The sequence below is a fragment of the Eumetopias jubatus genome, unplaced genomic scaffold (genome assembly GCF_037043125.1).
Source record: "Eumetopias jubatus isolate StellerSeaLion01/CBP00866 unplaced genomic scaffold, mEumJub1_p1.0 scaffold_2, whole genome shotgun sequence".
In the NCBI taxonomy this organism is placed as follows: Eukaryota; Metazoa; Chordata; class Mammalia; order Carnivora; family Otariidae; genus Eumetopias; species Eumetopias jubatus.
The window spans coordinates 126,391,459-126,414,422 of record NW_028274808.1 but is presented as its reverse complement, the minus strand read 5'-3'; the positions used below and the strand labels follow the sequence as shown (position 1 = coordinate 126,414,422).

Below are 22,964 nucleotides of genomic sequence, written 5' to 3'. Positions count from 1 at the left end.
CCCAGCTCTGAGCAGAGGGCTAGGTGCCAGGGGTCGGAGACACTGAGGTTGATGACTGAATGTGCTGTGTATTCGTTGATCACACAGATACTTTAAAAAAAAAACAATCTGTAATTGTTGAGCATCTCCTTTGTTTTCAAGTTCTCACTGCAGAAGTTGCCATGAACATTCTTTTAGATACATACTTGTGCTTATTTATGATTACCCTCTCAGATGTAAAATTACCAGAAGAAATAATATGAAAATTTGAAGACATTTGCCTTCCTACTGTGAATTTGTTTTCTTGAAAAGCTGTTGCAATTTTAACTCACATAAGTGGTGTATAAAAAGGCCTGTTTCTTCACATGCTTGTTGATAAACATTAACATTCTTTTTTCATCTTTGTCAATCTAATGAGCAATAAATAAAATAACTCATCTTATTTTAATTTTTGTATTTTCCAAAGGTGTATTAAGAGAACAAAACTAAATAGTTCACCCTCAGTGTTTGCTATTGAATTTTGTCCCTTTAAAATATAATCTTAAAGATGATAATTTTAATGATTGCAGTTGCTTCCAATAAGTATAATTTCCCTTTTAACTGACTATATGAGTCACAAATATGCAGGAAAAAAAAGAAAGTACAAATTTCCATGCTTTCTTCTATTAAATTTGAATGTGTACATTAATTTTGTATTCAGGATTCTAGGTTTTTACAAAATAGTACCTTTGATTCCAAATTGAACATTCACCTTGAGGACTTTAGTCTACTGATTGAAAGTTTTAATTCATTTAATAGAATTGTGATACATACCCCAAACAAAAAAACATTCGTGGAGGGTCTCAGAAGTCCATACTTTTCTGAAGACTGACGCCTCCACTGAGGGTCTCTAGGATGTATGGTATAGCATTACATCACTCCTCACTAAATACTTACAACCTCACGTTCAGTATATCCTTGAATCCCATCAGCTGTACCTTCAAGAGTTACTGACAATCCAATTTCTTCTCATCAAATCCATTTTCCTACCAAGTTATGATCAGCTCACTTCCGGTTGACTGCAAAGGACTCGTAATTGATCTCCTAGCTTCTGTCTTGTTCCTTCCAATCAATTGTCAATAGTAACTGTCTACTGTCTAGTAAACTGTCCTTCCCCTGCTCAGAACCCAACTGGCTGCCCATCTCAGTGGAATTAACAGCTAAAGTCATTATGAGTTTAAAGGCCCTGTTTAGGTTCCGTCTGACACACACCCATCACTTCTCAGACATTTCCTATCTGACTCTAGCTCCCTAGGTTCCTGACATACTGGTGTCCCTCTGCCTCTCCAACATGTCAGAGAAATGCCTGCCTGAAAGATTTGCACTTACTCTTTTTTCAGTCTGGAATGCTCTTTCCATAGAGGCTCTTCCTGATTGAAGGTACTGCCTTTTCTCATATGCTTTTTGTTCTCATTATTTGATTAATTTTCCCCTGCAGTACTTATCACCATCTGACATAACATATATAATACTTTATTTATTGTCTATCGCTCCCATTATGATGTAGGTCTAGAAGGATAGACATGTCTGTTTCTTGTTTGCTTTATTCACTATCATATTCTTAGTGTATGCCCAGCATTAACACTCTTTTGAATGACTAAATAAAAATCTGAATTTCTGCTGTTTTCCTGAAGTAATATTATTTTGGTTAAAAATACCACTAGCCAGGGGTACCTGAGTGGCTCAGCTGGTTAAAGCATCTGAGTCTTGATTTCAGCTGAGGTCATGATCTCAGGGTCGTGAGATGGAGCCCTGCACCCTACTCCATGCTGGGTGTGCCTGCTTAAGATTCTCTCTCCGCCCCTCTCCACAACCCTGCTCATTCTCATGCTCTCTCTCTCAAAAAACAAAACAAACAAAACACTAGTCATAAACATTCCGAGTTTAATTTTATATGGCTTTCACTATATTCTGATATTTAATTGGAGTTAGTTTGCATTTATTAAATGCTTTTATATCCTGATGAAAAAGGAGTCTTATCATAAGGTTTTGCTGACATTTATTAACCTTACTGTTCTTGGCAATATTTTAACAAGAACATGATATATCAACCAGAGAGTTTGTAAATATCATCATTCTGCAGTCAAATGTTACCAAGTCCTTCAGTTTAATATTTTTGTAGACTTCTCACATTTGGTATAGCCACTCACTTCTTACAGCTGCAATATGCTATATCTCAAAACATGTTCTTTGATACTTTTTCTTGGGATAACTGCACCTATGAAGTACTCTGCACCTAGTAAACTTTTAACAATATTTATAGAACAGAATTGACTCTAGCATATGGCTATTCACTTAGGTGTTAAGTTGAGCAAAATAATGAAGACTTGGGCCAAACAAACAAACAAAAAATATTATCTAGCAGTCAGAAAGCAAACTGAGAGTCTGGTATTCCTAAGTTTATATATGACAATCATATGGTCCATAAAATCTTAGTCTCCTAAAATGTATTTTCAAATGCATGCTAGGGAAAATCAATAAATGAGAATTAATGTACTTAAGATTGTTGTGATTGCGTATTGTCCTTGGTAACTTTGTGTTCCCAGTTACCACACTCTATATTTCTTTCAGATTCTCATGAAACCAAAATGAACATTTTTTTTGTTTCATTTTGCCACTCTCCATTTAGCTGTAAGGCACTAAGATGTAACCATTTCATGATTTGAAAGCAATGTATAAAATCAAATATTTCATTTTTAAAATGAATTACTTTGCATACTAATAACCTTAACTTTATGTTCAATTTAAAGTATTTTTTGTCATTTAAATAATTGCTTACAAAATAGGAATCAGAAGCAATAAGATACGGTTTTAGGAAGTTAGAATGGCTTTTTTTTTAAGATTTTATTTATTTGTCAGAGAGAGAGAGAGCAAACACAAGTAGGGGGAGCAGCAGGTAGAGGGAGAAGCAGGCTCCCCGCTGAGCAGGGAGCCCGATGTGGGGCTCGATCCCAGGACCCTGGGATCATGACCTGAGCTGAAGGCAGGCACTTAACCAACTGAGCCACCCAGGCATCCCTAGAATGGCTTTTTAAAGTTACTTCTATGATTTATAACTTGAACGTTGAATGACAAAAATACTTCAGCAAGGATTTTGAAAGATACGTTTAATGCATATTTTCTAAATATTTGCTCCTCCATAAAATCTTTTTGCAAAAGCTTCTTTAAAGACATTTTCATTGCATAGCCCTGTGGCTGCTTTTCTTTTCTCCATGCAACTCAGATATTCTTTTCCTTTACACTACCCAGATTGCTTATTCCTCTGTAGATGTTGTTCATGTTTGTTTTACTATCCTGGTATCTTGATATGTTTTTAATAACATATTCCATACCATTAGCCTTTGTAACTTAGAGAAGTTTCAAATGTTCATATGTTGTCTATAAAAAATAATGATGCTTTTGCAAGCAGAATGGTGGTCATTAGTTTTGCCCATATGAAAGTGGAATGTGTCATCCCTAAGCAAAATACAAGCTCACACTGTGCATAAAGACAACTCTTGTTTGCTTCAGGCAGGAGCATGTTTTATGGGGGGAAAAAATTTAAGCAGGCCATTAAGAAATATTCTTGTTCCCTTTTAAATGTCTTTGAGCCGCACGTGTGAGCAGAATTGTAAGGAATTTCTAGTGACTCATTCCTAGTTTTGGCCATCCTGGTGTTCTGTGAAGTTGTGTCTGTTAAAACCTCTATAAACAGCTCTCAGTAAAGCCTCAGCAATAGAGCTTGTCGCTTGTACCTATCAGAAATGTCAGATGCTTTTTTCCAACTCTATCACTAGCAAACAATATTGCATAGTTATTAAAATATGGGAATTAACTACAAAATCTGCAAGTGGCAAACAGTGTTGTAAATCAACTAAGCAATTAGCATGAGATTTTTTAAGTGACTGAATACAAATTCAGAATTATGAAGTTATTATCTAATAACCCAACAAGTGATGTGAATAAATCCTTGCTAATATGAAAATTATCAAACCACTGAAATACTCTTTTCTACAAGTAGGTCTGTGGATCCTCATGCTAATGCAGTTAGATTGATAAACTACAAGCATTCTGTGAAAGCTTTGTTTATTCCAGTTGCTGAGGATTGTGCTTAGAGAATCTGTCATCCAAATGATCAGCAAATCGAAATCTGCAATTTGTTTTCTCTTAATAGGCAGACAGGTTTTCACCAGCTTGAACTCTGTTCTATTAATACTCTTTGAAACTAATTGCTGAAAAATGAATTTTAAGGGCAAGATTTTATCATTTATTCCCTCTTCCCCTACCCCCTCACCCCACCATCTGTATGATGGAAGACTCAAAGACACCTGTATATGCTTTGGAAATATATGTTAAATAGGCACAGGCTATAATCTCCTGTCATTCATCTGCGTTGTTGCAAAGGACCCCTAGACCTTGCTTCTGCCACAATTCATTCTATACTCTGCTCTCAAAATTACTTTCTGATTATGCTGTTTCCCTTCCACAAAGTTCCAATTTCCTGCCAAATAAAAGGCAAAAACCTTAATATGGCTTCAGTGCCCTCCATTATCTGGTCTCACTTAACGTACTTTCTCCTTATTTTTGTTTATATTGCATTATAACGCCCATACAGAAAAAAGCTCAGACCATTAATTAATGAAAAATAAAGTAACAACCAGGCAACCACTGTCCAGATCAAAAAATAGAATGCTGTCATGACCAAAGGAGCCAGTTTTTCTTGTGCATCTTTCTGATCATATCCTTCCCAGCATCTCAGAGCTAGTCACCCAGAGGTGATCACTTCTTTCATTTTCTTTATTGTATCTCTACCTGCATGTGAATCCTTAAATACACTGTTAACTTACCTGTTTATGAATGTTACGAAAATGGAATCAGACTGTTTTCTGCCAGGATTGCTTTTTTCACCCAACATTATTCTTTTAAAAGTCCATTTGTGTTAGTGTATAGCTCTAGTTTCTTAAATTTTCAGCCGTTTAGTATTACATTGCATCCATGTACCACAGTATATTTATCTTTTCCACATTGATGGACATTTGGATTTTTATTATTTCCAGATTTGGGCTATTACAAACGATGTTGCTATAAACATTCTTGGGTATATATTTTGGTGCCCAAGATTCTCTAAGTGTTCATACCCAAGAAGTGAAATGATTGGAACATTTCTGTACATATCTTCATGCTAGATAAATAATTATGTAACACTCAAAAACAGGCAAAACTAATTTGCCTATAAATATCTCCATTCTCTGCTAGATATGTCAAGATGTGTTCTAAAGTGTTGAACCAATTTAAACACCCAGCAATAGTGAATGACTTACTCCTGTTTCTTCATATCCTTAGCAATATTCGGGATTATCAGACTACCTCTCTTTCTGCTTCTCATCTCTTTACTCTTGATTTGGGATTTTCTAGTTGTTTATTCCTTTGCACTATGGGTATTAATTCTGAACTCTTACAGGTCACTAATTCTCTCTTCATCTGTTTCTAATCTTCTGCTTAATACAGTCATTAAATTCTTAACTTCGGACATTCTCTTTACTAATTCTTAAATTTCTGTTTAGTTCTTTTCGAATTGTGTAATGACACTTCATGTGGTTTCTCATTTCTTGTCAATTTGTCCCAGATGTCTTTTAGCATAGTAACATAATTTTTATAAAATGCATCTGAAAATTTCAGTATCAGAGTCCTTGAAAGATCTATTCCTGTTGTATATTATTTCTGCCATTTGTATATATGAAATAGAATTTCATTTTACATGATATCTTTGACTTTTGTTTTGAACATTGTATTCAAACAATTACTTAAAGGAATAATGTTAAGACCTAAAATGCAGATACTTTCTCCAGAGAGTATTGTGGATTTATTTTTTTTCTGTCAGGCATCTGGAGTCTCTTCTAGTCTCCTACCACTTTATATAGCATTAAAATTCGAGACAAACTATGGAGACCTAGATTTTCATCCAAGGGTTGAAAAATTTGAGGTCCAAAGAAATGAAGTTGAAGTAAAATGATACATGATGACTTTCTGTTCTGTAACTTACTGTGTGATCTTGAATTGAGACTTTTGTTCCTAATTTTTCTTATCTGTTAAAATGGTACATAGCCAGTAATTCCCAAAATGATGGTTTTCTTTTTTTTTTTTTTTATAATTTCCATTGTGTTTCTCTGGTGTTTTGTGTGTAATAGTTACGATGTGTGTTGCTTTTGTTTTATGTTGTATTTTTTGAGTATATGGCTTTTTCCAGACTATGATTATTTTGAAAGTGGTGGCCATGACTTTCTACAATATTGAGTATACTGGGTACTACACTCCCTATATTGAGTATAGTAACTTGATCCTGTAGCTGCTCAATTCATGTTAAACAGGTAAGTCAATGAATGAATAAATTTTGGAAATAGGTACATAGACACCAAATTCAGTATTGCCATAAAGAAGGGAAAGTATCTTTTCTACTATAGGTCCTAGACCTTCAATCTGATTTCTATTGCTATGTTTACCTGTCCAATATATTGGCTGATTGTCCTCATAAAGCACAACTGGTCTATGTTAGGATTTACAAATAGTGATCCGAATCTGTTAAAGAGCTTAAAAACAAAGCCTAAAAACATCTATTCAGAAGAGAAGTGATAAGATGTAATAAAGGTTTATTTCAGTCATAAAATTTAAAAAGCATTTTCATTAATAATTCATCAATCCTCTGTAAAAGAACCCTTAGGATAACCATTTTAACTCTATACCTTTAATCAATTCTAGCTGATTTTTCTAGGACCAGATTTTGTCAACAAACCTTTGAAGGATCCATTTGCTGAGGTATTTACTTACAATATTGGAATTGAAAGTAATTTTGAGAGGAAAATTTAGCATATTAAGGAAATATAATTTAGCATATTAAACAACTGTTCTAATGAGATAGGAGTAAAAATGAAAAAAAAACAGTATTTCATATCAAAGCATACATTGGGGTAATATTTTTGCCACACAGATCATTTAGTTTTGTAATACATTTAATTAGTATTCTTAATTGTTTAAGTGTCATCCTGAAGAGTGGTATTCAGCTTTCTGTTTATTAAATTGTGTTTAACTTCAGAGGTCTATTAGATTTTGAAGACCCTGGATAAATAGAGAATACATACGATCCAAAATTACTGGTAAAGGAATCAGTCAAATAAGTCTTTCATGAATCCTCCTTACTTTGGTTTGTCAATAAATAGATGTTTAAAATATAGACTAATTCTAACTCTAAAATTCCAGAATTTCCTAATATTATTTGCATGCTTCTGAATATGATCTTCTTTTTGGAATTTATTTAATTCATTCTGATTCTAATGACCTCATGGCCTACTTCAAAGTATTTATACATTGCATAGTAATTGGCTAGATCTATATTTTGTCCATACAACTGAATGTTCAGTAACAAATTCTGCCAATTATCTGAGAGATTATTATACATTTTAAAATATATAAATATTTAGAATCATCAAGATGTTCTGTATTTTACACATAATATTAAAGGATTGATTGAGTTTTCACTTTTCTCTCATTTGATATCATTTAGATTAAACAGATCAGTATTACTTGAAATTTTTATTCATTTTCAAAACCTCTCTTCTATTGATCTATCTATCAGTGTTCATTAGCATCATATACTACTGTAATGGAAAAACAATCAGGAGCTTGACAACAAAAAAAGATCAAAATTTCTTTTTTTCTTATGTTCTAGAATCCTAGAAAGTTATGGTCTGGTATGGCATTTCACATCTGAAGGGCATAGGCTTCTTCCATCTTGTTTCTCTACTCTGTGTGCTTTAAAACAGTTACCAGAGCCCCAGCCATTATGTGTTCATTCCAGCTGGAAAGAAGGAGGAAAGATGAAAAAACAGTTGCACAAAGTACCTGCTTACATTGCATTGGTCAGAATTAGTCACATGGTCTCACCTTGCCTAAAAGGAGACTGTGGATTGTCTTTATTCTCAGGTGCTAATATAAAAATATAGATAGATAGATAGATGATAGATAGATGATAGAGATATACATATGCACACACATATGCATATACATATATATAATTAATGAGGAAGAGAACAGCTATTGGGGAACAAATAGCAGTCACTCCTTTATTTATTTACTGATTTATTTTACTCTAAGGCAAGATATAAACGGTTGACCAAGACCAAATTTTTAAAAAGAGAAAGCATCACTAGTTTAGAAAACCAAAATTTAAAAAAAAATACTACAAATACCATAATATCAGCATAGTTGTAGATGAGCATCAAACTTAGAACTGATTTTCTGGGTGTCCAAAGTGGAAAGGGATACCAAAATAATTAGTTATCTTATTTTAAATATTTAGAAGAGGGCATTACTGAAGCAAAATGAAGTGCTCTTGGCTCTGAACAATACAAAAATTTATCTCATGGTAATATTTTAGGGGAAAACTGAATGTTATGGTGGACAATATTGCTATAGTAGATACAGTGATTTTATAAGACACTTTGGGTCTTTGACTAAAAGCCAAAGTATAGTATTATTTTACATCTCAGTGAAGGTTCACCTGTGAGTCTCTAAGGAAAAATGATCCAAGGATAAAATCTTTGGGTTTTCTGGCTTAAATCCAGAATAGATTTTAAACTGCCCAGAGGGCTAGATAGACATATATATGAACGGTTATCTGTAAATATTACTGTTCTGAGAGGTTTCTGAACAAATTTAGGAAATTAAGGAATAGATTATCTAATTTTCTATAGTCTGCCAGCATGTTTCAAACCAATTGAGCTTTCTTAACACCAGGTGTTCTAAAAAGTGAAAGGAGCCTATTTGTTAACTGTAAGAGGACAAAAACACAAAATGATAAAAGAGGTGGAAGCAGACACCAATTTGCTAAATTTACTAAATTACACAGTTTACCAAAAACTTAAGTGAATTTCTCATAGCAATCGTAGAGAAGCTATTTTTGCAATGAAATGTGTGGTTATATCCACATTTCAAAATTACTTATCAAATAACTCCCAGTAAATGTTATGTTATAAATTTTAGTTAAATTATGTTTCTTAGAACTTTTTGTTCTTTTCAGTGAGTTTATGCAGAGTTTATCTGTGACGTGGATGGAACTAGAGGGTATTATGCTAAGCGAAATAAGTCAGAGAAAGACGAGTATCATATGATCTCACTGATATGAGGAATTTGAGAAACAAGACCTAGGATCATAGGAAAAGGGAGAGAAAAATGAAACAAGATGAAACCAGAGAGGGAGACAAACCAAACGAGACTCTTAATCTCAGGAAACAAACTGAGGGTTGGTGGAATGGGGGGGGTGGGAGGGATGGGGTGGCTGGGTGATGGACACTGGGGAGGGTATGTGCTATGGTGAGCGCTGTGAATTGTGTAAGACTGTTGAATCACAGACCTGTACCTCTGAAACAAATAATATATTATATGTTAATAAAAAAAAAAGATGGTCAAAAGTACAAGCTTCCAGTTACAAAAACAAGTCATGGGGATGTAATGTACATGTGGTAACTATAGTTAATAATACTCTATTGTATGTTTTTGGAGTTTCTGAGAGTAAATCTTGAAAGTTCTCATCAGAAGAAAAAAATATCTGTAACTATGCATGGTGATGGATGTTAACTAGACTTACTGTGATCATTTTACAATATATGCAAATATCAAATCATTGTGTTGTACACCTAAAACTCAATATAATGTTATATGTCAATTATACTTCAATAAGAAAATAAAAAGTAAATTATTTGGCACATGGAAAAAATATTATTTTACATATTTTTGACATACATAGGTAATAAATGCCTCAGGATACAATAAATTTATGGTTTCTTAAATATAATTTTATTATTGATGAATTGTAGATTAGTCCTATAGTGACAAGAAAAATGAATTCATGGCCCTTGAAGTTTTATAGTCACTTTCATCTAATACTTGATATAGTAGTAATTAAATGAGAGATGAAAAGAAATTCAATGATTAAACATTGTTCAATACCATCACACATTAATAACACATATGTTATATTTGTAAGTTAATTCTCTCAAAGTTCAAAAGCAATTTTTAGGCTGTGTCTAAGCAAAACTCTTTGAAGAATTAATTTTTGCTTTTGGGGAGCACTATAGATTGACATCAAGGATTTCTCTTATTTCCATGTAGGAAGAACCTTTTGTAATGGTCTCTGAAAATGTCTTGGGTAAGCCGAAGAAGTACCAAGGCTTCTCCATCGATGTTTTGGATGCCTTATCTAACTACCTGGGTTTTAACTATGAAATTTATGTTGCACCGGATCACAAGTATGGAAGCCCACAAGAAGATGGGACATGGAATGGCTTGGTAGGAGAACTAGTCTTTAAGGTAAGGATTTATTTATCTACCTATCTACCTATCACCTCTCCAATGATTGAACCATAACTCCTGGAAGCTAATTTCATATAAAATAAGTGCAAGGCAGAGCATTAGGTGGTGATGTTGAATGCCAAAGTCAGCAAAAGTTGCAGCCAGTACTATTTTATGAATTTTGTGTAGAGAAAAACTGATGAGAAAAATAAAGATGAATTTTAAAATATATCTTATAATAGAAAAGTGTCTATAAAAAAGTCCTTACTTTTGCCAAATTTACACCCCATTTTGTCAGTATATGATACACAATGAAGTCACAATGTAATTTACAAACACAATTTGTATCATTGTTTTCTTTAAAAGAAAATGCAATGTTATTTGCAAAAAAATAAAACAATTAGGGACTAATCATTTAGTTTCAGGATCTAAGTAAGGTAGATATATCCTTACTGATATATTTCTCCTTGTTTAATTTTTCAAAGAGGTGCTTAAACTTCTTTATTTGTTTATCTCTATTTCTGTCAGTTTTTGCTTCATTTTTTTTTTTTGAATCTCTGTTATTAGGTGCCCACACCTTTATAATTATTATGTCTTCCTGATAAATTTTTGGATAGTTGGGTTCAGGTTTATAATTCACTATTTGATTTATATATGTCCCATTTTTCTCTCTGTTCTTTCTTTTTTTGCCTTTCTTTCGGTTAATTGAATATTTTTAATACTTGACTTTATTTCTTCTTTTGACTTCTTACTGTATCTCTTTGTATTGCTGTTTGTGTGGTTAGTATAGAGATTATAATATATATTCTTAATTTATAACATTCTATCTAGTTTAGTATCATACCACTTCACATTTTTAAAAAGGCATAAATTTGTAACAATATAATTTCATTTATACCACCCTATCCTTTATGCTATTGTGGTCATAATTATTATTTCAGAACTCCACAGTAAAATATAATAGTTTTTTAATTTAAACTTTCAGTTCTCTTTTATAGATACATAGAGAAAAAAGTTTCTGGTATTTAACCATTTATCCATTATTTCTAAGGTTTTTCACTTATTTCTACATATCTGAGCTCTTATCTGCCATCATTTACTTCAGAAGAACTTCTTTGGAATGTCTTGAAGTGTAGTCCTATAAGTGCCTTTCACCTTTTTATTTTTTTTACCTTAAAACATCTTTATTGTCCTCAGTTTTGAATGATATTCTTAGTATGTATGAAACTCTGAGTTGACAGTTTTTCTTAATGTTAATCATTTTATAGATGTCTTTCTATAGTCTTTTGCCAAATATTGCTTCTGATGAGAAGTTAGACACCATTTGTACTTTTGTTCCTTTTTTTAGTGTGGGGTGGCCTTTTTTACATTTTTTTAAAATTTTTGATGTTTTGATGTGTAACTATGATCTGCCTACGTGTGGTTTTCCTTGCATTTATACTCCTAGGGATTCACTGAGCTTCCAGGATGTTTCATAAAATCTAGTAAATATTGACAATTCTTTCTATAGTTATTTTTTTCTACTCTTTTCCCTTTCTCCTCTGTCTTTAAGACTCAGAGAATATTCAAGTTAAACCTCTTAATATTGTCTCTACTGAGGTGTTATTTAATTTCTTAAAATATTTTTACTCTGACTTTTACATAAAATCATTTATCTTGATTTGCTTTCAAGTTTACTGATTCTTTCTTCTGCAATCTCCAGTTTTCTGCTACATTCATGTAGTAAATTTTTATTATTTTAGGTAGCTTATTTTCCAGTTCTAGAATTTGTTTTTTTAAAAATAATTTCCATTTCTCTTCTGAGATTCCACATCTTTTTATTATGATCATCTTTTCTTGTAAATCTTTCATCATACTCATAACAGCTGCTTTAAAGTCCTTGTCTGCTACAATTTCAACATCTTTACCATCTCCAGATAGATTTATGTTGACTGCTTTTTCTATTAACCATAGGTACATATTTTTCTAGTTCTTCTCGTTCCTGTTTTGTCAGATTTGATTGGATACTGACCATTGCGGTTGATACATTATGAAGACTTGAGATTATGTCTCTGAAACTTCATACTCTGAAGAGGACTGATTTTTGTCTTAGTAGGTAGTTATTATAGGTTTCCCCTGAACTTGTGGAGGTTTGGTTTTACATGTTGTTAAATCAGGTCTTTTTTATTTTCTTTAGTTTTTAGGGAAAATCAATTGGTTTTAGCAATCCTTATGTTCTTAAGCATAGCCTTCTGGAGTTTCTATGAAAAGACTGTGGTTTTCATCAAACCCTTGTGACTTAGAGGGACTCAAAATTTTATCTCTATCTTCCCTGTCATAAGCAGTAATTATAATCTTTGTTCAGCTCTTTTAGTCTTCTGGTTGTTGCTTTCTGCTGATTTTTTAAAAAGTCATCCTCATGCATGTGCAGTTTAGGAGTCAACCAAGGACTTGAGGGAAGCTTATTCACAAACTTTTTGGCTCATTCTTCCATGACTCTCTCCCTTCTGTGATTTCCCTTTTAATTTCTGGCCACCCTGGCTGCCTCAGACTCCATCTTCCGACACTTTAAACTAATAAGACTATGACATTCTGTTTGAGCTCTAGTACCTCTTGTCATCTGAACTGAGGTGGATCTTCAATAAATAAGTCATATAAAAGTGGATCTCATCTATTGCAATTACCATTTTTTCAAGAGTCAGATACCCTTCACTTTCTTCCTGTTTTGGGTTTATCTCCAGTTCTTTTAACTTGTGTGTTTTTAAACTTGATACAGAATTTATAATTGTTATTCCTTGTTGGGTTAGTCCAGAAAAACTATCTGATCATTGCCAGAACTGGAATTATTTCTGAAGTACTTAAATGTATTCAGAAAGCTAAAGGATCTAAATAAGTTGTTTCCAAGACATGGGGAAGAGAAAAAAATAAAAGGTTTTGAAGGCAGTGGTAGGAAAAATAATAATGCTATTTTTATATCCATTAAAATCTTAGTTTGTTTTATTTATTAAACCAATTACACATGGACTCTTATTTGAAAAACATTACTAGCAATATTTTCAGTAGGAAAGGGGGAATGATCAATTCTCAATCCTCTTATTGAAACCATGATAATTTATCTTATATTCCTATATTAAAAACCCACAAACCCTTTGTATTCTGCCTTTGTATCTCTAGAGGTCCTACCTGATCTGAACCCAGATAAGCAATTATGTTAAAACAAAGGATAAAGAAAAGCACAGGCATTATTAAAAGGTGTTATAAAAATTGCTTTATAGAGATAATGGATAAAATTCTTAATGAGGTATTATGCTAACAAACTTCATTTGCTAAATCAAGTTACCGATAAAAAAGCATGAGAATTAGTCTAATGTTGATGCTGTTTTTAGACTTGTGGGCTTGCTCCAGTTAGTTACATTTCTGAGACTTGCTTTATCACCTTTGAAGGAAGGAAATACAAGAATGTTAATGCAAAGATTACTTACAACTATAACTTAAAAAAAATTTAAGAATTTATTATGTAACAACCACACATAAGCAATAGTATGCTAGCATATAAGAGCATGTCATTACTGTATGATAACTTGAAGTTCAGCACAGTACTTTTAGAAAGCAAAAATTTAGACTTAAAGAAAGCAACTGATAAATGATTTTTAGCCAGAAAAATTATAACTCTACTTTTTGCAATTAGATTTTTATTTTATTCACAGAGATATTTAGTCGTTCTGACCAGGCTTTGAGAAATACTTAGATATTTCTCAGGTGCAGAAGAATAAGCCTACCTAAAAGTTCGTTTGAGAAGGCAAAGATAGGGAAAAAATCAAGAAAATGTGGTGTCATAAAAGCCAAGGGAAGACATTTTAAGGAGGAAAGGGCAGTCAGCATTATAGAATGACAGCCAAGATGTTGAGGGTACATAACATTTTCCTTAACTTTATTCTATTATTAATAGATACGTAAATTCTAATTTTCAGACTTAAAAATGTGAATTCAATTATACAAATGATAATTCAGTAAAATATCATAAAGTAATTTAGATTATCCAACAAGATTCATCATATTGAAATTTTCTTCAGGATTATTTACCCCTGTAAAGCAAAATAACACCATTGAAATGGCATAATAATGTTATGACAGAGCTCCAGAAAAATGAGTGTATTACGTTATATATTTTCTGTTAGTGTAGACATTTTTCATGAATCTAACTATATTTTAAATAACAGTAAACACAGTAGACCCTTAAAGAACATGGGTTGAATTGCATGGGTCCACTTAATTGTCTACCTTCCTAAGAGAAAACCAAAATTAAAAGAATGTTTCTAGGAGTCTGTCATGATGATTATGGACAGACTATCACATTAAAGAAGAGTCAAAGAAGAAACATGGAAAGTTTCTGAGTTACTTGGTTTTTCCAGGGGTGGCACCCAAGTTTCAGAGTTGGGTTGATCTCATGTTAAAGGATCTTTCCATTAAAACCAGAAGTCAGGGGTTCAGTACATAACATTTTTTAGAGAGGAAAGTACAGCCAGAGAGAGCAAATAATTCCATAAATATATATATGAAGTCTATTTTAAAAACTAAGAATGTTCCTCATATTGATGGCTAGTATCAAAAAGGGAAGATAATAACAAGCAATGGTGAGGATGTGGAAAAAAAAAAAAACACTTGTACGCTGTTGGTGGGAATGTAAATGGGAGCAGCCGCTGTAGAAAACAGTATGGCGGTTTTTCAAAGAATAAAAATAGAAATACCATTTGATCCAGTAATTCCACCACTGGGTATTTACCTAAAGAAAATGAAAACACTGGAGCACCTGGGTGGCTCAGTCAGTTAAGCGTCTGCCTTCACCTCAGGTCACGATCCCAGGGTCCTGGAATGGAGTCCTGTGTCAGGCTTCCTGCTCAGGGAGTCTGCTTTTCCCCTCTCCTTCCGCCCCTTTCCCTGCTCATGCACTCTCTCTCTCTCTCTCTCTCTCTCATAAATAAATAAATAAATAAATAAATAAATAAATAAATAAATAAAATACTTTTAGAAAATGAAAACATTAATTTGAAAAGATATATGCACCCTTATATTTATTGCAGCAATATTTACAATAGCTAAGACATGGAAACAACCTAAGCATCCATCAATAGATGTATGGATAAAGAAGATGTGGTGTATATACACAATGGAATATTTCTCGGCCATAAAAAAAAAAAAATGAGATCCTACCATTTGTGATAACATGGATGGGCCTATGCTAAGTGAAATAAGTCAGAGAAAGACAAATACCATATAATTTCATTTATATGTAGAATCTAGAAAACAAAACAAATGAACAAACAACAACAAAAAACTAAGAATGTGGCAAAGTCTCCTCTACTCCTCATCTGCCTTACTAGTTTTATAACTTACTGTAATTAATATGTTCTTAAAATTTATGAGAACTCAGGTCTGGCCAAAAGATGTTTCAGTGTAAAACAGAAAATTGAGAGATATGTTCTGATCAGAACAGGAGAAATTGTTAAGGGTGAGTAATGTGACTGATAAATTATTTTCTTCTGGTTTAAAGGGGAAGAACAAAATTGGGAAGACTGGAGAGAACATTATATAGGAAATAAGTGTATAAACTTTAGGATAGAAATACAAAAAAGAAATTAGGAAAACAGCTGGGTGTTCTATTATTTAGATTCATACCTTACTTGTATTGTACTAGAAGACTTTTTAAGGAGCAAACTGATACAGGTAGCTTGACAGGAAATAAATTTCCATATTCTCAATTTCTATAAGTAATCTTTCCTAAAAATGATCTACCTGAAAACATGACCTTGGTGTATCTTATTTCCCTTATCTTTTATATAATCACCCCTCTCCTACTTTATAAAATAAGGGCTTATTTTTCATGCATACAAAATCTTTTTATGACATGTGGCTCTGGGTATAAATATGCTCTGATGCACCAAACTAAGGCACAAGAGAAACACTGGTGTCACTACATCCCTTTATAAGTTAGATGCTTTTATCTAAAAAAAAAAAATAAAAGCAATTGTAAAAGAAAGCAAAAGAATTTACTTAAGTTGTCAAATGCAAGATCATTAAAAATAATTTTTTTTTTGATGAAGAGATCACAGTGATTTTCCACATACAGCAAGGAAGAATTTCAAGGAATTGAACGGCATTGCTAAAAACAAAACAAAACAAAACAAAAAACTCCTTTCATTTTCTTTTATTCATTCATTTGGACAAGGTTTCTATAAAATGAAAATATATAGCATAATGCTCACTCCTACTTCATTCAAACCATAATTAATATTGACTCATGGGATGTTCAAATTAATTAAAAAATAAAAGCTCTATCAACATCATAAAGTTTCACTTTTATGGCCAATGAATCAATGTATTGTATATAAATATAATGATGACTCAGTTCAGATGAAATGTTTTACACCTGAAATTTCTGGTCACAGGTTATTTGAGATTTTAATTTTAATTTGCATACATATTTTTGTAGCAAAAAAATATATAATTTGGTGACCAAAAGAAGACTTTTAAGCACACATTTATATTATATTTGGATAAAACTTTTGTGAAGGTAGAATGGAATATAAATAGAGTTCAAAAATTCTTAGGAATAATGTAAATGTTTCTCCTATTAGAGAAAAGTGGTGGTATAAATCATTATGATAGGTGAATACATTTTAAAGAATGACTTGACAGTTTTATTTTAAATTGTCAATATTTACAACAGAACGCACATAAGTCAGTATCCAGTCAGGAAAACAGAAACCACTCCTGAAATTGCAAAGAGAAGAGATTTAATAAAGGGATTGATCACAAATACATTAGAAGGAATGGAAAAACAAAAGAGAAGGAGTACAATAAAGGTATCAGGAATCACTACTGGTCCAGTTGACTGTATGTCCCAAAGAAGATACCCAGGCCTTAAGCAGGGCTGCCACAAAGATGCTGCTCCTGCATCAGATGCCAGGATCAGGGATCACCTCCTGCCACTGCTGCTACAGCCCCTGAAATAACCATTTAAAACAGAAGGCTCTGCTCTTTCTTCCTTCTGACATCCTCAGCAGCTTCACTCTGGTAGAAATTAAGAAGCAGCCAGATGGCAGAGGAGCCTGGGAAAAGTAGCATGCAGATTCCTATCCCTATAAGGCTCACAGTACATAGCAGAGTAAAAATGGAAGGGGTGGGATTGAGAGAAACAGATAAATGACCAATTCTGTCTAGAGGCTGCACACTTTGCAGTTGTCTAAACAAATGTAAGCTTAATATGTCAATTATAAACATGAAGAGGTACCTAGTTTAAAAATTCCTTTGGGGGTTATAGGAAGAAAAAAGTTTGATCTTTCTTCACCCTAACTGATACCAAGTGTTAAATTATATGGCAGGAGTTTTACCCCCAAGGAAAACAGATATAACAATGGAATAAAGCCAGAACTCAGGAAACAGAACAGAAGGAAGAGCAAGCAGAGTAAATTATAGATCTGTAAAATTGGGATGAAATATTTATACTTAGCATGCAACTAATTACAGTAATGTTTCAAAGTTAAAATAGCCCTATCTAAAATCTTATCTCCCATTTCTAAAATTCTAGAACAATACTGGGCTTTTTTGTCACTTTTCCTCCTTTCATAGTTTCACAAGCATAAAGAACCTTTTCATACGTAGATATATCATTATATTGAAATTGATAATAAGAATAGACACTATTTAGTGATTATAGTGCCAATAATGTCATTTCCTGAGGAACAAAGTGTCCCCAAGGCTGAACAGAAGAAATCATCTGCACTGGGCTATACAGGTTTCCTCATTTTTAATGGTTGACATGAAGTTTTACAGTTCTTTAGTCTTAAAAGGTAAATATATTTCTATCACAGATATTTTAATTCATCAATGCATTCACCATAAAAAACATATATTTATATGGTTGCTTTGTAAATATTTTTAAACATATGCCACTTAAAAGTATTAATGCCATAGTCAAGCTACAATGGAGGAATGCAAGTGTGAATAAGATAAAAGCATCTACAATAAACACGTTTCATTGGTGGTCTCTATATTCGATGCAGTAAGTTAGGCACTAGAGACATAAAGATAAACAGAACATGGTTCTTGCCCTTACGGCCCTCTTAGCCTAATGGGAAACATAGACATTAAACATAACTACAATACAGTGCAGTTAAGTGCAAAGTTAGAGGCATGCGTGGAACACTGTGAAAGCCCTGACGGTAAGGTAGAGGTAAACTTAAGAAAAGGAGGAGATGTGCATACTCATGACAGCATCATAAGTTGTATCATCCAGGTGAAGTGGGGTTGGCAAAAAGCAACTGATACCTACTGACAGACAAGGGAGTGTAGTCAAAGGAGAAAGGTGAGAAATAGCATGGTGAGCAGGCCAAGATTAAGGAGGCCTTTATAGCATTCCAAGCAAGGATATGATGAGTTGGATGTGTCTGTAGGATATTCACATATATAGAGGACTCTGAGTCTCACCAAAAAGGCCCAATAAGAGATGTATATTTAGAAGTCATAAGCCTATGAGTGGTAGTTGGTAACATGAAAATGCACGAGACTGCCAAGAAGAAATCATACGGTAAGAAGATTGCTAGGCTGATTTTAGGATGAAACCCTGTAGGAGACCACCACTTAAGAACTGATGGAAAAGAAGAGTTTATGAAGAAAAACAACAGAATAATTCAGAGAAGCATAACCAAACCATAGAAGAGGTCAGTTAGGCTAAGAGAGCTTACAAAAAAAAAAGGCCATGACTAGCAATGTCAAAAATTTCTAAGTCATAATTACTGTCAAATGTCTACTAGGTTGGCTCTTTGGAGGTTGTTGGTGACCTAAGCCACAACTCTTTTGGTAGCAGGGGTGGGGGAAGAAGCCAGACTGCCAAAGAAGATGGAAAAATTTGGAAGTGAAAAAGTGAAAGTAACATGTGTCTATACTACTCTTCCAGAATGTTTGGGTGGGTGGGGATAAAAAGAGAGAAAGAGATAATAGTTCAAAAAGTCACTGGTTTGGTAGAGTTTTTGTTAGTTCGTTTTTAGATTAAGAGAAACCTGAGTATAATTATAAACTGAGAAAGAAAAATAAAGAATGAGAATTTAATGTAAGAAAAGGAAGTTAATATGTGAAAGATAGAGATCCCAGGGAAGATACAATAAAAGCTTAGATTGAGAATCACTTAATGGGGTAAAGATGTTTCTTTGATACTGAACAAAACATTTTAAGAATGTGTCTAGTAATACTTAAATTTACAGACAAGAGGTTGAGAGCTTGAGAAAGACCATATCTCATCACTTCAAATGTCTTGATAACAATAGGAGATGAAGTCTGTTGACAGTAATGGGGACAGGTATTATGAAATAGTCTACAAGAAAGTGGGAGGCTTTGAAATAGCTATTGAGGGAAGTGATAGTGACTGCTAAATCAAAATAGATAAAAGGATGGATCAGTGTTGCTGAGGATTGAGCAAAAGTTTATGTAAGACTGACAATTTTCATTGCTGCCAGGACTAGCAGCAATATGTGACTAAACAATAGTGTGACTTTCTTTAGCCAGGATTAAATGCCCAAGTGTAAAAGCAATGTGACACTAAATAATAGCATGACTTTCTTTAATGCCCAAGTGTAAGAGCAGAGAAGATTAAAACATCCATATCAAGTTTGAGATATGGTGGATAAACTTGGCAAGGAGTGAGATTAAAGGAAAGCAAAATGTTCAAGGAAGCATGGTCATGACTAAGGAGATAGACCTGGGTAAAATTTTGGAAAAATTAATCAGAATGTCAAGATGAGGTGGAAAACTAGAGAAAGTATAAATGAAGATATAAAAGAGCTAGTAGGATGGAGAAAGGTAACCAGAGAATGAAATCTAGAAGTTCTAGGGATAAAATGTAGATGCTGACCTTGTAGATAATGGCAGAATATTACAGGAGACAAAAGGAATTGCAGTTCAAAATGGCCCAAAATGGGGCGAGAGGAAGGATGAATAGGTGGAGCCCAGGGGGATTTTAGAGCTGTGAAACTGTTCTGTATAATACTATAGTTGTAGATCCATGGTATTATGTATTTGCCAAAACCCATAGAAAGAGTGCACCTTAATGTAAACTATAGACTTCAGTTAATAATGCATCACTATTGGTTAATCAGTTGTAACAAATATACCACACTAATGCAGATGCTACTAACAGAACAAAACAAAACAAAAAAACTGTGCTCAGAAACATGCCAGAGAAAGGGAGTGGTATATGAGAACTTTTTGTACTTTATGCTCAGTTTTCCAGTAAACCTAAAATTGCTTTAAAGAATAAAGTCTATTTTTTAAGAAATGGCCCAAAATAACTGCTGTGCAGAGCATCTACATAGATACTAAAATCTGTTAGGAGGTTGGTAGGTTTGGGGGTGAAAAGGAGTAATTAGCCAGGTCTCAAAGTTTTCAATGCGTGAGAAGAAAATATTGTGACGTCTGTCTGGTGGAGGTGATAAGAAAAGTCTCCTTCAGAAAGCACACACGTGCAATTGACAAAACAAAACAAAATGGAAGTAGAGCATGCATAGAGTCTCACCAATAAGAACAGAAATCAGGTTTCTTGAATATCTGAGAAAACAGACAAACTTCATGGCCTCTAGTAAATCACAAAAATGATGGAAGTGAATTTCACTTTCTGGAAATTCTCACTCAAAATAAGGATAAATTTTTGCCCAAGGCATCCTCAGGTTCTTGATATTTTTCTATGCTTCCTTTGTTCATCTCCATTCCCATTTTCTGTGATCCTGCACATGGACAACAGGTTATTGTTATGGAAGGTCATGGCACCTGGCCAACTGGTTCACTTCAATACCATAGTAGCTAATGTCATCAACAGAGCCTTCACTGATTCTCCTATGTTCTTTTAATTCATTAGATATTGATTCTTTATTTTGATCTCCATTGTTGCAATTACAAACATTTTCCATACTTTTCAAATTTCTATCCCTAGTCCCACTCTCCATCCATGACACCTTTTTCATTTTTAGTGTTAAAACTCATGTTTTACTGCAAAGACTGAGAATCTACTGTCAGTCCCTAGATGTCTTACTTTTCAGCCTCCAAATCCTTGCACTTATTCTCTGATCCTTAGTGGCGACACATAACCTTTGGATTGAAACAGACATTTAGTTGTGGACCCTGGTAACACATAGTTAGCCACGTGAGCCTCCATGAGTTTTTAATCTCTTTGAGTTGCAGTGTCCATATCTGTGGAATTCAGTTATTATGAAGATTAATAGAAAATGAATTAGGAATGTGTTGCAGGGAAGGCAAATAAGCCTCATCTTATCTGCTGACTCTAATAGATTGTAAGATCTTTCTCAGGTGCTGTGTTAAAAAGAATAGAGTTCAATGTGTGTTTTGAAAGTAGACGGCAAGATATGCTGATAGATTGGATGCAAAGAGAGAAACAGGATTTGCTGGTAGATTAAATGAGGAAGAGCAAAGCCAAAGATATCTTCTCATTCTATCAAGGCTTTATATCTTATCTTTTCAGCCCCAGCGGCAGAAAAAGACTTCCTTTGTTCCCATGTTTCCCCATTTCTGACTCCACGCACTACCTTACTTCTAGCCATGGTCCTCTCTCCTCTGGATTGTAGCCATAGAGTTCCCATAATTTGCCTTTTCCCATTCTTGAGTGTCTTCAATATATTATAATTTACTTTTTTGTTTTTGTTTTTGTTTTGTATTTATCAATGTCTCTTCTAAGATTTTTTTTTCTTTTTTAGTATATATTTTTAACACAGAAGCCAGAGTGATCTAGTCACTCCTCTGCTGAAAGCCATTTGATAGCCTTCCCATCCTACTCAGTGTAAAAACCATCCTTAAAATTATCTGTATATTCTGCTCTCCCCATCCCTTTTATGATCTTATTTATCTCTCTCTCACTTATCATGCTGCAGGCCCACAAACTTTCTTTCTCACACTTGCTGAAGTTGGCCTTTTGTACCTCGGTCCCATCTTCCTATAATGCTTTTCCCCAGATACCTCTCTTTCTCCACCTCATTTTTTTCCAATCTCTGCTGACAAGTTACGAGAGAGGCCTTCCACTGCCACCCTATTTGAAACAACTCTTACCCTCTGCACTACCTACTCCCTTATCCTGTTTTATTGTAATTTGTAACACACATCACTGTCTTTCTGTGTGCCTATTCTTTAATTTGTCTTCCCCTAATAAAATGTAAGCTTGATTGAGGCAAAGATTTTATACATTTGGTTTAACACTGAAACCTCACTATCTAGAAAATATTTGTACTGAAAAGAATGAAAAGCAGTCAAATGATATTTTAAGCCATTCATTATATAATAACACTCCCCTAACTAAAACCTTTCAATGGCATCTCATTGTTCTTTAATTAAATCAATCAGCCTATCATACCCTGCTCAGTTTGGCCTTATTTGAAAGAAGTTTCCATCCTTATTGAGAGACTAAACTTGGGCTTTTGCAACCATCATTTTAAGCTTTTAGTCCATGGATTATATAGTTCCTTATATTCAGTCACTCCTACTTCACTATCATTGAATTGAGAGTGGGACCATTTACTGGCATAGAGAAAACTAAGGAAAGAAATATTTGGGTGGAGAGTGGGGAGTGTGGAATCCAAACTAACATT

The 22,964-nt window shown here is 33.6% G+C and overlaps 1 protein-coding gene across 1 annotated transcript in view; it reads left to right on the top strand.

The window, feature by feature from the left end:
* Window positions 1–22,964, top strand: part of GRID2 (glutamate ionotropic receptor delta type subunit 2) — a 1,398,327-nt gene that overhangs the window by 1,079,068 nt on the left and 296,295 nt on the right. The window contains exon 10 of the mRNA XM_028117832.2: window positions 10,162–10,359. Within this exon, the coding sequence (XP_027973633.1) occupies window positions 10,162–10,359 (198 nt within the window). The remainder of the gene's footprint in view (window positions 1–10,161; window positions 10,360–22,964) is intronic.